At 40.8% G+C, this 12,380-nt stretch overlaps 1 protein-coding gene across 7 annotated transcripts in view; it reads right to left on the reverse strand.

Moving 5' to 3' along the window:
* Window positions 1-12,380, reverse strand: part of LOC118223946 (histone deacetylase 9-like) — a 123,991-nt gene that overhangs the window by 28,251 nt on the left and 83,360 nt on the right. For all 7 annotated transcript variants that reach the window (XM_035411080.1, XM_035411089.1, XM_035411056.1 and 4 more), the window contains 5 exons: window positions 9,066-9,173; window positions 7,748-7,803; window positions 5,976-6,063; window positions 1,750-1,869; window positions 1,207-1,304 (listed from right to left, as the gene is read on the reverse strand). In XM_035411080.1, the coding sequence (XP_035266971.1) occupies window positions 1,207-1,304; window positions 1,750-1,869; window positions 5,976-6,063; window positions 7,748-7,803; window positions 9,066-9,173 (470 nt within the window). The remainder of the gene's footprint in view (window positions 1-1,206; window positions 1,305-1,749; window positions 1,870-5,975; window positions 6,064-7,747; window positions 7,804-9,065; window positions 9,174-12,380) is intronic.

Here is a 12,380-nt window from a genome sequence, read left to right on the forward strand (position 1 = left end):
ACTTTAATCATTTGCCATTTAAAATGTTGTCCCACCCAGCCATCAATCACAAATTACAAACTTGTGTCAGGGGCCCTTTTCTGCCAGTGACGTCTTTCTTCACATCACAATAAACCCACAGTCAAGTCCTAGTGTATAATTTAGAATTGAATGAATGGCAAAGGTTTCTGATTTGGGTGATCTTCATGTAAAAATTAGGACCAGTACTGATTATCTGCACTGTGTCCCAATTTAAATAATTCTTAAGAGTTCTTAAGTGAGAACTTTGAAGTTCAAAGTCATCAAAGCCCGTTTTTTATAGACTTTCTTGAAGGGTGATCCCTTCAGAATGGAGACTTGGTAGTCCAAGAATTTTTCACCAGTTAAAAAACTCTTCCACATTTACTTCACATTGGTAAAGCATATTAAAGTATGTACATTTTTAAAAGTGTATTAGAAATAAAAAAATGGCACATTACCATTAATACTAATGTCACAGTAACACAAAAAGTTAATGCTCTTCTATTGAAAAATACATTTATTTATATTTTCAGTATAGCTTAAATTTTCACAGGTTAGAAAAATCTGTAAAATGTGCAAAAGTCTGTAGACTGTGAAAATAAAAATAAAAATGTTTTCATGTTTTGAATGGGTTCATTTAACATAAACATTTGACAAGTGACAGTTTTGGATATTAATTGCGTTTGGCAGTATTTATAGAACAAAGTCTAAAGGTCCTTTTATGCTCTTTTCACATAAAATTATTATTTCAGTTTCAATAGTATTTATTTTCACTTTATTTTACCCAAGACAAACACAGCCTCAAAATTTTAACCAAACAAATTCTGACAAATATATACGTAATGCCACGTATCAGATATTTGTTTTTATCTGTGATGTTAATCAAAATCGAGCAATTCCCAGCATGCATCACCACAGTCAGATTTCCTAATGCTTACTCAGATCTCTTCATCGTTTTAAATGGTGTATTATGAATGTCATAATTACTATGGAAGAAATTCCAAGCCCGTTCAAGCAATTCCAAATCGAAAGCAGGTGACACAAAATGTACAACATCAATTTCAGTTTGTGTGCTCATCCACAACGATCTGGAATGTTCCATCTGATGATCTAGTCGGTCCAAAACACTGTCTCAGCACATTAGCTGCTGAAAATGCCGCGCTATTATTTATCTTATTCGCAGAGACCAGATTGGAGCATACCAACCTGAAAGCTGCGAGGTACTCCACGTCTCCCATGGGTGGATCCAGGCCACCTGTCCAAGCAATATTTACATTATAGCCCTCGCCAAGGCCGCTTCCACGCTGCGAGACAGGGAAACACCAGAACAGAAATAACATGGAGCGGTCACGCTTTCTGGCAACCATCATCAAACAAAACGTCAAGCGGCCCGCGAGTCAGGGTGCCTGACGGGTTCGGAGACGGGCCCTGCACTTGTTCTAGGGAGAGCCGGGGGGGGGGGTGGGGGTGGAGGGGGTTGGGAGTGGAGGGGGTTGGGAGTGGGGGACGGGTGGTAGTGGTGGAGGTTGGGGCAGCCAGGCGGGAGGGAAGTGGGGTCCCGCAGGGCAATTTAAGTAATCGGGTACAATTTGGCTGCTCTGTGGCAGGACTGAGAAAATAGGGGGCTAATCATGCAGGGTGCCATTTCATAGAGACGGGGTAGTGCTGCGTGGGGGGAGGAGGGTTGGGGGTTGTGAAGAGGTGGGGGTGCAGGGCGTCCCAGACCTTTTACTGAAATTGAGAACCCACCTCATCAGGGGCTCCACTCCCAGGGAAGAAGTTCCCTTCATCATAGCGATGCAGGGAGACGTAGAGGACGGCAGGGTCAGCATAGAAGGCCTGCTGTGTGCCGTTGCCATGGTGAACATCCTGAGGGCCAAAGAAAACAAATGACAAGCACAATAATGTTTAGTGTAATCACAAAAGTCGCTTCCCCTCTATATGCCCCTTCTTCACCCCCACTCCCCCCAACACACACACACACATGCACATGTGCGCAAACACACACACACATGCACACACACGCACACACACACACACACAACACATCCACACACATGCACACACACACTCACACACGCATGCAAAAATGCACACACACACGCACACACACACATTACGCACACGCACACACACCCACGCACACGGACACACACGCGCACACACACACACACACACACATACAAACACACAGTGACTAAACCCTTCATGAATGTTTGCTCCAGGTGAATTACTCTTTAATGCACTCACTTCTTTAGAAATCATGGTAGGCATACCCAGGAGACAGAGGCAAGCTGTCACTGAGAAACCGCAGTCCTCCTGCACTCAGTTAAATATTTCAATACAGCGTCTCTGTACTGTGTATCCTGCAGACAGAGTCCAGTATCCACTTGTACTCAGAAAATTTATAGCTTATTAAGTGCCAACAGTTCATAATCCACGGGCTAAATGTGGCCCTAAAGGAAATGCAAATATTTCATTTGGACAAAATCAAGGGGAAAAGACTCAAATGGTTTTGAATTGCAGTCAATAGAACGGAGCTTGAGGATGTGACAATGATGAAAAATAATGAGCAGAAATGTTATAACCATCTATCACCTCATAAACACTGTGCACTGCCTGCCAATACGCACAGGCAGGGAAAACAATGTGCATCTTTATCCTTCCTGCACAAGAGCATTTTACTTAAGAAACGGAGTGATGTTACCCTAATGTAGCTTCATTGCCTGATCATCTCTCCACCAATCAAATGCAAAATAAGCAATTACAGAAACTTAAACATCCCTGATAGCAGAATTACATAAAATTACAGAAACTTAAACATCCCTGACAGCAGAATTACATAAAATTAGAGAAACCTCACTACATCCAAAGACTGTATAATGAAACATGGGTTGTTCTTTCAAATATGAACATATCTCCCCAGAAGCTCACACAGTGTAATCACATTACCCTAGAAGGCTATGTGAGTGATAGTCTATTTTACAGATGTATCCCAAAATGTGCCACTTGGAAAGCCATGACAATCAATAAAATACTTTTAAAAGGCTTGGTTTTGGATCAGAATGCAGGAAAAACTTAACGTTGTGTCAGATCTGTGCGCACTTCAAAGCTGTTAAACGCAGAACATTGGGCCTTAAAGGAAATGATATAGGGCTGCAAAACAGAGATGAAATGAAACCCTGGCGTATTAGATCGACTGCAAATCCAGGTCCCTACTGGAACAGCTCTGCTTAATGATACGTGTCAAATTCAGAGTGTGCAAATGCAAGAAATGTTATGTTTCATTAACTGTGTGGCAAAAATAAAATGGAGTGATTCTTACAAAAACATGCTAAAGTCAATGTAGCCTGTCACCATCATTACCACCATGTACGCAGCAGGTGATCAAGAGGGAAAGAGTGGGCCACATTTTACTGAGGGGATATCGTAGGTTTGTGAAAACAAGGCATTTCAGCAACATACAAAATGCCAAGTGTTTAACAGAACAAGTTTATTTAAAAAGTGGCATTTATTTGCAGGGAAAAACTGGCTAAATAATTGATCAGAATTGCAATGACATGTAATTGCCAGCAGATCATTAGAAATTGAGGTATGTACCACATGTGTACAATGTGTAAACTTTCAGATGACAATCAGAGGAACTGCACCACAATTATACAATTCTATATGAGCAGAAACGTTCAAGCAAATGCGTAAAAATGGCCCTGGGGCATTCGGAGCCACATTCTTTGAGCTCATTGTGGCTCCTTTTGTGTGCTCTCCTTATTAGTTCCTAAATCAGGAACATGCGTCATGCTTGTTTACTTTGTGGCGTATCAGCTGTTAGACACGCAGCAAAGGGTTCTGATTTGATTAAAGGCTTTATTGGGTTCTTATTTTTCCTCAAGACATCGTATCACTCTTGTGCCTAAATCTTTTATCACTTGCCCAAAAATGACAATAAGTAATTGCCTCCAGATGTGACTGATTTGAGCTGGATGCCAGGGTTCGTTTCCTGCTTCAGCTTTGTCAGACAACCTATTACACCTCCTAGGGAACAGCTAGTAAAATAAAAGGCTGGCCTGTAAATCAGCCCGCTAGTTTCTTCAGGTGTCAGTGTTAAAAAGGTCTCAACTGTTAAGAGCAGATCTTGTTTAGTGGGAAATACACTTCCCTCTATGAAATCACATTCACAGCCTCCGTGTCTGTTTACAGGAAGTCTCTCTGGATGCTTGTCTCATAGCTTACAGCATTCAGGAGCACACACGCACACACACACACACACACACACACACACACACACACTCACGCACATATGTATGGACACACACACACATGCACGTACCCATACATACACACACACGCATGCACACATACACAATGTACGCATACACACACACATGCACGCAGTCATGCACACACACACATAAAACACACACACACACACGCATACATGCATGCACACACACTCACACACACATGCACGTACCCATACATGCACACACATGCATGCATGCACGCAAACATATGCATGCACGCATACACACACACACATGCACACAGGCATGCACACACACACACACACACGCATGCACACACGCATGCATGCACACACACACATATATATACACACACACACTCACGCACATATGCATGTACTCACACACACATGCATGTACCCATACATGCACACACACGCATGCATGCACGCAAACATATACACGCACACACAAACACACACATGTGCACGCATGCATGCACACACACACACACACAAGGAAGGCTATGCATAGCAAGTGTTTTTACTCTGTGAAGTCAGTATTTATGTATATTTTTCCTATTGGACCCCACTGATTTATAAACAGATTTGACTGCGGAACTAACAGTTGAGATGAATAACACAATTTATTACAATGGTCCTTTGTCCTTCCCTTGAAATAATAAGCAGGTGTCAAATTATGACATACTTTCATTAATTTAAATAACCACTAAAATAATGATGGAGTGGCTTTTCAAACAAAAATGGAAACACTAAACACTGGAAATATTGTGGATTCAATGCAATTCATAGCGACATGGTGTTAAACAGCTGGTGATATAAATGACGTCTCATGAAACTATTTCAAGTAATAAGGTCCTAATATTTTTAACCCATGAGCAGTTATCTCATAGCTATATGAACACATTCAAATGAGCAATTGATAGAGGATAGGGAAGGAACTGGGGCCCTAGCACTGTATCTGTTAATGCGTTCATTTGCATGAGACATCATCATGATGAGATATCTCTCAGCAATTAGGACAACAGTTATGTATGATTTTTTAAATATTAAATATTTTCTTCAGGTTAACCAATTTTTCATTAAAAGGTTTTGCACCAACAACTAAATACCAAAATTCATTTTAAAATCATTTGCACTGTAATAGTTACAAGTGACAATTCTGTTTAAAAAAGGGATAACGAGGGAAATGGAACCATCAAGCACATGGATTTTCCACAAAAGGCAAGAGAGTTTCTTCTTAAATCTGATATTTCCTCTAATAAATACATCTGATATTTAAGGTTAACCTGAATCTATATGTATAATATCAGCCTTACATTTACCAAAACTGGAAAAGTAGTTATTTCAAGGTTTCATATTGCCAGTGCATGTGTGTGTGTATGCGTACATTGTGTATGAGTGCATGCGTGTGTGTGTATGTATGGGTACATGCATGTGTGTGTGTGTCCATACATATGTGTGTGTGTGTGTGTGTGTGTGTGTGTGTGTGTGTTCCTGAATGCTGTAAGCTATGAGACAAGCATCCAGAGAGACTTCCTGTAAACAGACACGGAGGCTGTGAATGTGATTTCATAGAGGGAAGTGTATTTCCCACTAAACAAGATCTGCTCTTAACAGTTGAGACCTTTTTAACACTGACACCTGAAGAAATAGTTTCAACAAATAAATATAAAATCATTGCATTAATAAGGCAAAAAATAAAAAAACCTACCCAGTCCACAATTAAAATTCGGGCGACGTTCAACTTCTGTCTCAGGTACTTTGCAGCGATCGCAATGGAGTTGAAGAAGCAGAACCCCCTAGGACAGAGAGGAGAACAGTAACACAAATAAACACGTTTTGGGGAAACGGTGCAGCAGTAACGTTCAGATTTATTTTCTGAGCTAAATGATCTGAGGGGTTATGACTCTGGGGCTGCCCTGGGGGACTTCCCCTCCCGGCCCCCGCGCCATCTGCTCGCAATTAAGCGTCCAGGGCGAGGGCTGCGCAGGTGACTGCGGCTCAACCTGGCGCTGGCAGACGCGCTCGGTTTCGAAGGCGCAGGTGACTGCTGATCTGCCTGTTGATGAAGGGGCCTCTGCGACCAGACCGGGTCTTGCGCTGAACTTGAACTGCCAACTTCTCTGTGCTGTGGTGCTGGCCTTCGTCTAGAAACGGCTGTTTGTTGTTCGACTTGCTTAAACATGTCTGAATAAGTATTCAAGTATTCATTCATTAGATTAGAGTAGATGATTTGGATTCTTATCCAGCCATTATTAGGACAAGTTAGCTCTGCACTAGTCAGCCTGCTACAAAGACTGCTACTGTTTAGGTTGAAAGTGTCGGTTAGTTGTTTTTCATTGGGGTGGACTGTGTTCTGCTGGTCTGGAAGGTGTTCATGTAGATCTCCAGAAAACCAAATGCATGATATAGATGTATTTTGGACAGGGGAACCTGTGTAAAGACAAATTGTTGATTTGAAGGGACAAAACCTAAATGGAAGGGGGGAGAGGGGCTTGTATAACACTTTTCTGTTTGACAAATATATTATTTTAACATACTTTTCATTCACTGGATAAGTTGCTGAAAACCAAGCATGGTTGTTATAATTTATGCGCATGAGGTTTTTGGCACTGGTCATGTAAGTGTAGGATCTGGGGTCTACAGTATATTGTATGTTCAAGTCTGATGGAGTTTAGTGTGTTTGGTAAATTTCTAGGTCACTAGCACTAATCATGTGACCAAAAATACCCTTTTGCAGCATATTTGCTTCCAGTTTGAGCTCTCCTCTTTCCCCACATTGAGAGCAGGTGCTTCATCTTGCATTATTGCATAAAGGTAGAACTGTAATTGGTTCAAACATGAAATCGGCTATTTACGTTTGAACAGAAACTACTGTACTGTTCATGTATACATTGGAGTGATACTGGTTGTTGTAGTCCTTTAAATAAAGCCCCATAGGCTTTCATTGCAATGTTTTGTCACTTCTAGGTTGAAAAGGCAACATCACTTAGGTTGATGTAAAGTCTGCTGTTAAATTCTATAATAAGATTCAACGCTAGTTTTGGCAAATTTATATAAACATAGCTCTTTGCAGTGCTTTAGTATTTTGATGGAATTATATGCAAGTTACACTTACAATTAGGAAACCCTCCTCTTACACTGTTGTTGAAAAAAAATACTTTCAGCTAGTTCTGTCATGGTAGCAAACATTTCTTGACACAAATACAAAAAGCAGCAATTGTGAATGTAATGTTCATTAATGGGCTAGCTTAGGAGCTGGCAGAATACAATGTAGCTCTGCCAGTCCTCAATACAATCTGCAAGTTACAGCTCACCATCGAAATCACACAGCAAGCGTACAAGTACAGCTTAGCCAAAAAAACAATAGAGTAACTTCTTTTTCTATTCGCTTGTGTAAAGAAAAGGGCACTATTAATCTTCATTTCAGGCTACTACTACAAACATGCTGAACTGCCAAAACCGAAGTTCTGAAGAACTCACATGGCTGTAGATTCCTCTGCATGGTGGCCGGGAGGTCTCACCACAGCAAAGCCATTCTGAAAGAGTCAAGGAGAGCCCAGTCACTGCGTGACAATATATTACAGAAAAGTGACAGAGGAAAACAGCGAGGAACTGCAAGTGATTCCTACATAGTAATAACCCTGCCTTGCTAAAAAGGAAACATGATCATAGTTCACAAATCATAAATGTAATTTCTTACACAATGCAAAATAAACATATTCCCAGTGGTTATTAAATTCTTCATAGACAGATATATGGTCCTGGTAAAGCTTATCTGTTTGCATGCTTATCTGTATGCATTTTGAAAATGAGAAAGGAGAAAATATTGAAAAATATTTTTGTAATGATAAGCAGTGATGGTAATGACCTATGCTTGTTAAATTGTGAAGCATGGACATAAACCTTATAATATAGTGCCATATGATCATGAATGGAAACAAACAGAAAAAGTTATCAATGACATCCAGCCTTCAGTCTCCCCCAAGCAGGTCATTAGGACAAGTTAAGTAACTTTAAAGAGGGAGAAATTACATAATACAGTTTAGATCATTTGACTCTATTTACAATAATTTGGAGCTTAATTACAATTTAATATGGCTTTGATTTAGTGATATGTATTTCAATGCCAATATATGATAGAGTATTTATAAAGTTGTAATTGCTTTATAGAATAGTATATAGTTCTTTGTCAGAATGATCAGAGTATAAAAGTTAATTGATCAAAGGAATATACACTGTAGTCCAGATCAGTGTATGTAATTTCATTTATCTTTTGCGAGATTAATTGTATGTCATTTCCTTTCTAGATGTGCCAAAATTCTTAGCCCTGTAAAATAAATATTCCTGGGGAAAAGCCTTTTTAACAAAAATATCACAAGACAGATGTCATACATGTTTGGGGCCAAAACTAAAAAAACAGCAGTGGTGCTGTCGATTGACTTGAATACAATGTTTAGACTGTGATTGGTCTTCACAAAATGGGAATTCCTGACAGAAATATTAGGACAGCATGGCATGATAAAATAAACCCAGTGCTGCACTGTTTCCAGACAAATTTTGTGGGCCATAAACTTTAAAATCAACAAACCACCCAGCACCCCCACCACTCCATCTTTGTCCCCATCCCCCACTCTCCGTTTTTCTGAACTGGTGGTCTGTTTTCTTCTCTCTCTCTCTCTCTCTCTCTCTCTCTCTTTCCCTCCCTCTTTCTCTTCCTCCCTCTCACTTTCATCCCCTCGAACTGCACTCCACTTCCTGCCTGGTTCCCACACACGGCGCACTTGGGTTCAGGCCTCACCTCCAGCCCTCCTGAGGCCACTCTGGACGCCAGCTCGATGACACAGCCCACAGCCGTGCGTGCCGACGTGGATGAGTGCAGCTCATTCCAAACTGTGTCACTGTCCACCTGAGCAAACAGAGGGGTGAGGAGCAAGGGAGGGAAGGAGGGAAGAGGGGGGAGAAAAAAGCAAGAGAGCAATTGGTGAGGAAGGGCTGGCAGGGTGACAGCCAATGTACAATAACATTAGTCTTCCGTCTTGGCCTATCCCAGAGTTCCTTCTGGACGCAGCTCGGCCTCGACTTTACTCGTGCTTTTTTTTGTTTTTGTGTTTTTTTTTCTCGTTTTCTTGCACAGAGCTCCCTCCAATGGAAACACATTCCTGTCATGCCTCACTGCCGTTCCCTGTTTAGATTTCTCATTACAAACAACATTACACGCATGGGCTGGATATGCCCTGTGTGCAAGCCAGCAAGAACCTTAGCCACAGCACTAGGCTAGGGAGACCCTGACTCTACACTTCACTTGAATACAAATTTAATGAATCATCATTATTGCAACATCTAAAAATTGTTGCCTCATATAGGGGCCAATAGACTCCAGTGTCGGCATGAAGTGCCTTCTTGGCATGGCTGGGGCCACATTTCAACCCAGTGTATGCTAATCTACAGCATGCACAGAATCTAGATACTGACCACGCCATGCCAGGCTTTATGGCCAAATTGTTGAGTGTATTTTTGTGCACTTCTTTACCATTCCTATAGAGTTTCACTCTGCTTCAAAGCTGGTTAAGTTGTATTCCTTGTGACATGTGCTTTAGTCAGTGGAATGACATTAAACTCCCTTGATTTAAATGCTTTTCCATACATCTCTGTGATTTGTGTACTTCAGCTGTTTGGTTATAAGGCAAATGAAATTTTCCAGTAGGAGTTGTGATAGTTCCAAAGTGAAATATTTATGCCATCTCCAATGGTGTGTTGGAACTGACAGTGTAGCCACCAGAACTGCTAGTAAAGTGACTGTAAGTCTATGTGAGATTAGCACAGTGAAAGAATAGTAGCTAATAGATGGATCAGCAGCTCGGCACAGGCTATTCATAGACGATGGCAAATCTTTTGTCAATCAAAAATATCTTTTACTTAGTCTTAAGAGTGGAAGTCAATTTTAGATAAGCTATATCCACCCGATTAGGTGATAGTAAAGTGCAGACCTTAAATTACAAAATGAGCCACTATACAAAGAAATTGCATGCCTTGTACACGATACTCACTCTTAGTGGCCCAAATAAAAGAAAACAAAAAGTATACACAATAACCATGTGAAGACTTTTCTGAAAGACAATATTCCCAGCAGGGAGCTATTTTAATTAAACAAAAATAAAAATCAATTTCCTATTTACGATATGTCATTTCATGCATACAGTAGGGTGCCATGAAGAAAACACATCAATAAATAGCCTTTGCAAATACATGGGAATGAAAAAAGCGGTGCTTGGACTGAATTTGCATAAATGGCTTGAACTGCATCTGAGTGACTCATCAAGGGCCTGCATTTTAGAGAGTCAGAGGTACTAGAGTTCCATTTTGGATTCTCCAACTTGAATGGCTGCGGTCGGCAAGCATTTTTGCACACGCTTTCCATGTTTTCTGCGAGCATGATTTCAGCCCTCCCACATCTCTGTCCTTTCCAAAAACTGTCCTAGCACATTATCATATTGATAGCATTATGCTTTTCTGAGCTTTTGGTAGGAATTGCCAATGGCAAATTTGTCACTGGGAGAGAATTCTGTTGAAAAATGTTGAACTGGAAGAAGAGAGCCCTGTACTCTGTAATATTCTGCCAAATGTCAGGGAAATCTGTGAAAGTCAGGAGAGGCTTCACAGCTGAGTATGCTTTTAATAATAACAATAAGGGAGGAGCCCATAGTAGAACCCCAGTGCAGGATTACCGTTTATTTTTCTCTTCCTAATACTGGCCACCTCACTTTTAGTCTGATTATATCAATCTCTCTGCACAACCTTCTATTTTGACAGGCAATTTATGCTATAAGGTCTGTAAATTTGCTTTACCGTATAACTTGGATTACGGATTGAAAAAAACAACAACACTAATTTGAAATATGTTTTCTCATGGCTCACAAAAACCAATTATTTACGTTTTTAATCACACACATGAGTTCTCAGAATTCTCACAGTAATGCACAGTACTATCCAGCTACATTATTTAGGTTTAAATGCTTCCTCACTAAATATATAACTGTACAGTATAATGGTACTAACAATTAATATAATTAATACTTATTACTACTTTACTTCAATGCAGCCAAGATTTTAAGTATGACATTAAGAAATGTGTGTATCTTTAATTACAGAAACTTTCTGAGCCCTGATTTTTTTCCCCTTTCATATTGTCCATTGGTAATATAGAAAAAGTCCCTCTATTTAAACACCTCAAACAGGGGATTTATGAGTGCAGAGTAGGCCCGTCTTAAAAGAAGCCAGGAATTTATGGAAAGCAGACCTCTCTTTTTTTACTTGCCTTTTTCATCCCAAGCCAAATACTGCTCTGGCTAGCCCTTCCCCCTGCCCCCCCCTCCCTCTCTCTCTCTCTCTCTCTCTCTCTCTCTTGCACTTTGTCTCCCTTACTGTTGAATCCAAATTTCTAGATCATCTGAGGAGCCACAGTTCCAAGGACTTTACCCCAAAGTTCCCCCTAACCAAATCAAGTCAGTGTGAACGGGACAAAGGCAACCCATCCCCCACAGTGTGGGATGGCTGGGCTCTCCTCATCATCGAATTGCGGGCTAATGCACTCAGCAGAACTTCAGAGCGAAACTCAAACATATTATAAAGGCATATCCTGTTTGCAGAAATATTCTCCCCTCAGCTGCCCCAGTCCAATCCAGACCCAGGACCCCTACACCATGAGGAAGCCCCTTCCTCATTGAAACAAATATCACCAGAGCCTTTAAAGCAATTACAACCCTTTGCAAAAAAAAAAAGAAAAAAGAAAAAGTTTTTAAAAACTCACTGCCGCTGCCAGTGGTGGTGTGATTCAAACCTCCTTCAGCTCGTGCCAGAAAGACGAGCAAGCAATCTGTTATCAATTTAGTAAAACACACCCAGGGAATCACTCAGCCCATTCCATCCAAGATATAAATGACAGCAAATGCAGAAGGGCCCTTTGAAGACACGGTGACGTCACTATCATAAAAAAATAACCTTCTCTGATGTAGCGCTTTACACGGCCTACCGACAGAGACTCAAATGGCAGGAGAAATTATTTCAAGACGCTTTTCCCCCCTTTTTACCCCTCTCACCCAAGATAAGGGTCATA

Source organism: Anguilla anguilla, chromosome 1, assembly GCF_013347855.1.
Source record: "Anguilla anguilla isolate fAngAng1 chromosome 1, fAngAng1.pri, whole genome shotgun sequence".
NCBI lineage: Eukaryota > Metazoa > Chordata > Actinopteri > Anguilliformes > Anguillidae > Anguilla > Anguilla anguilla.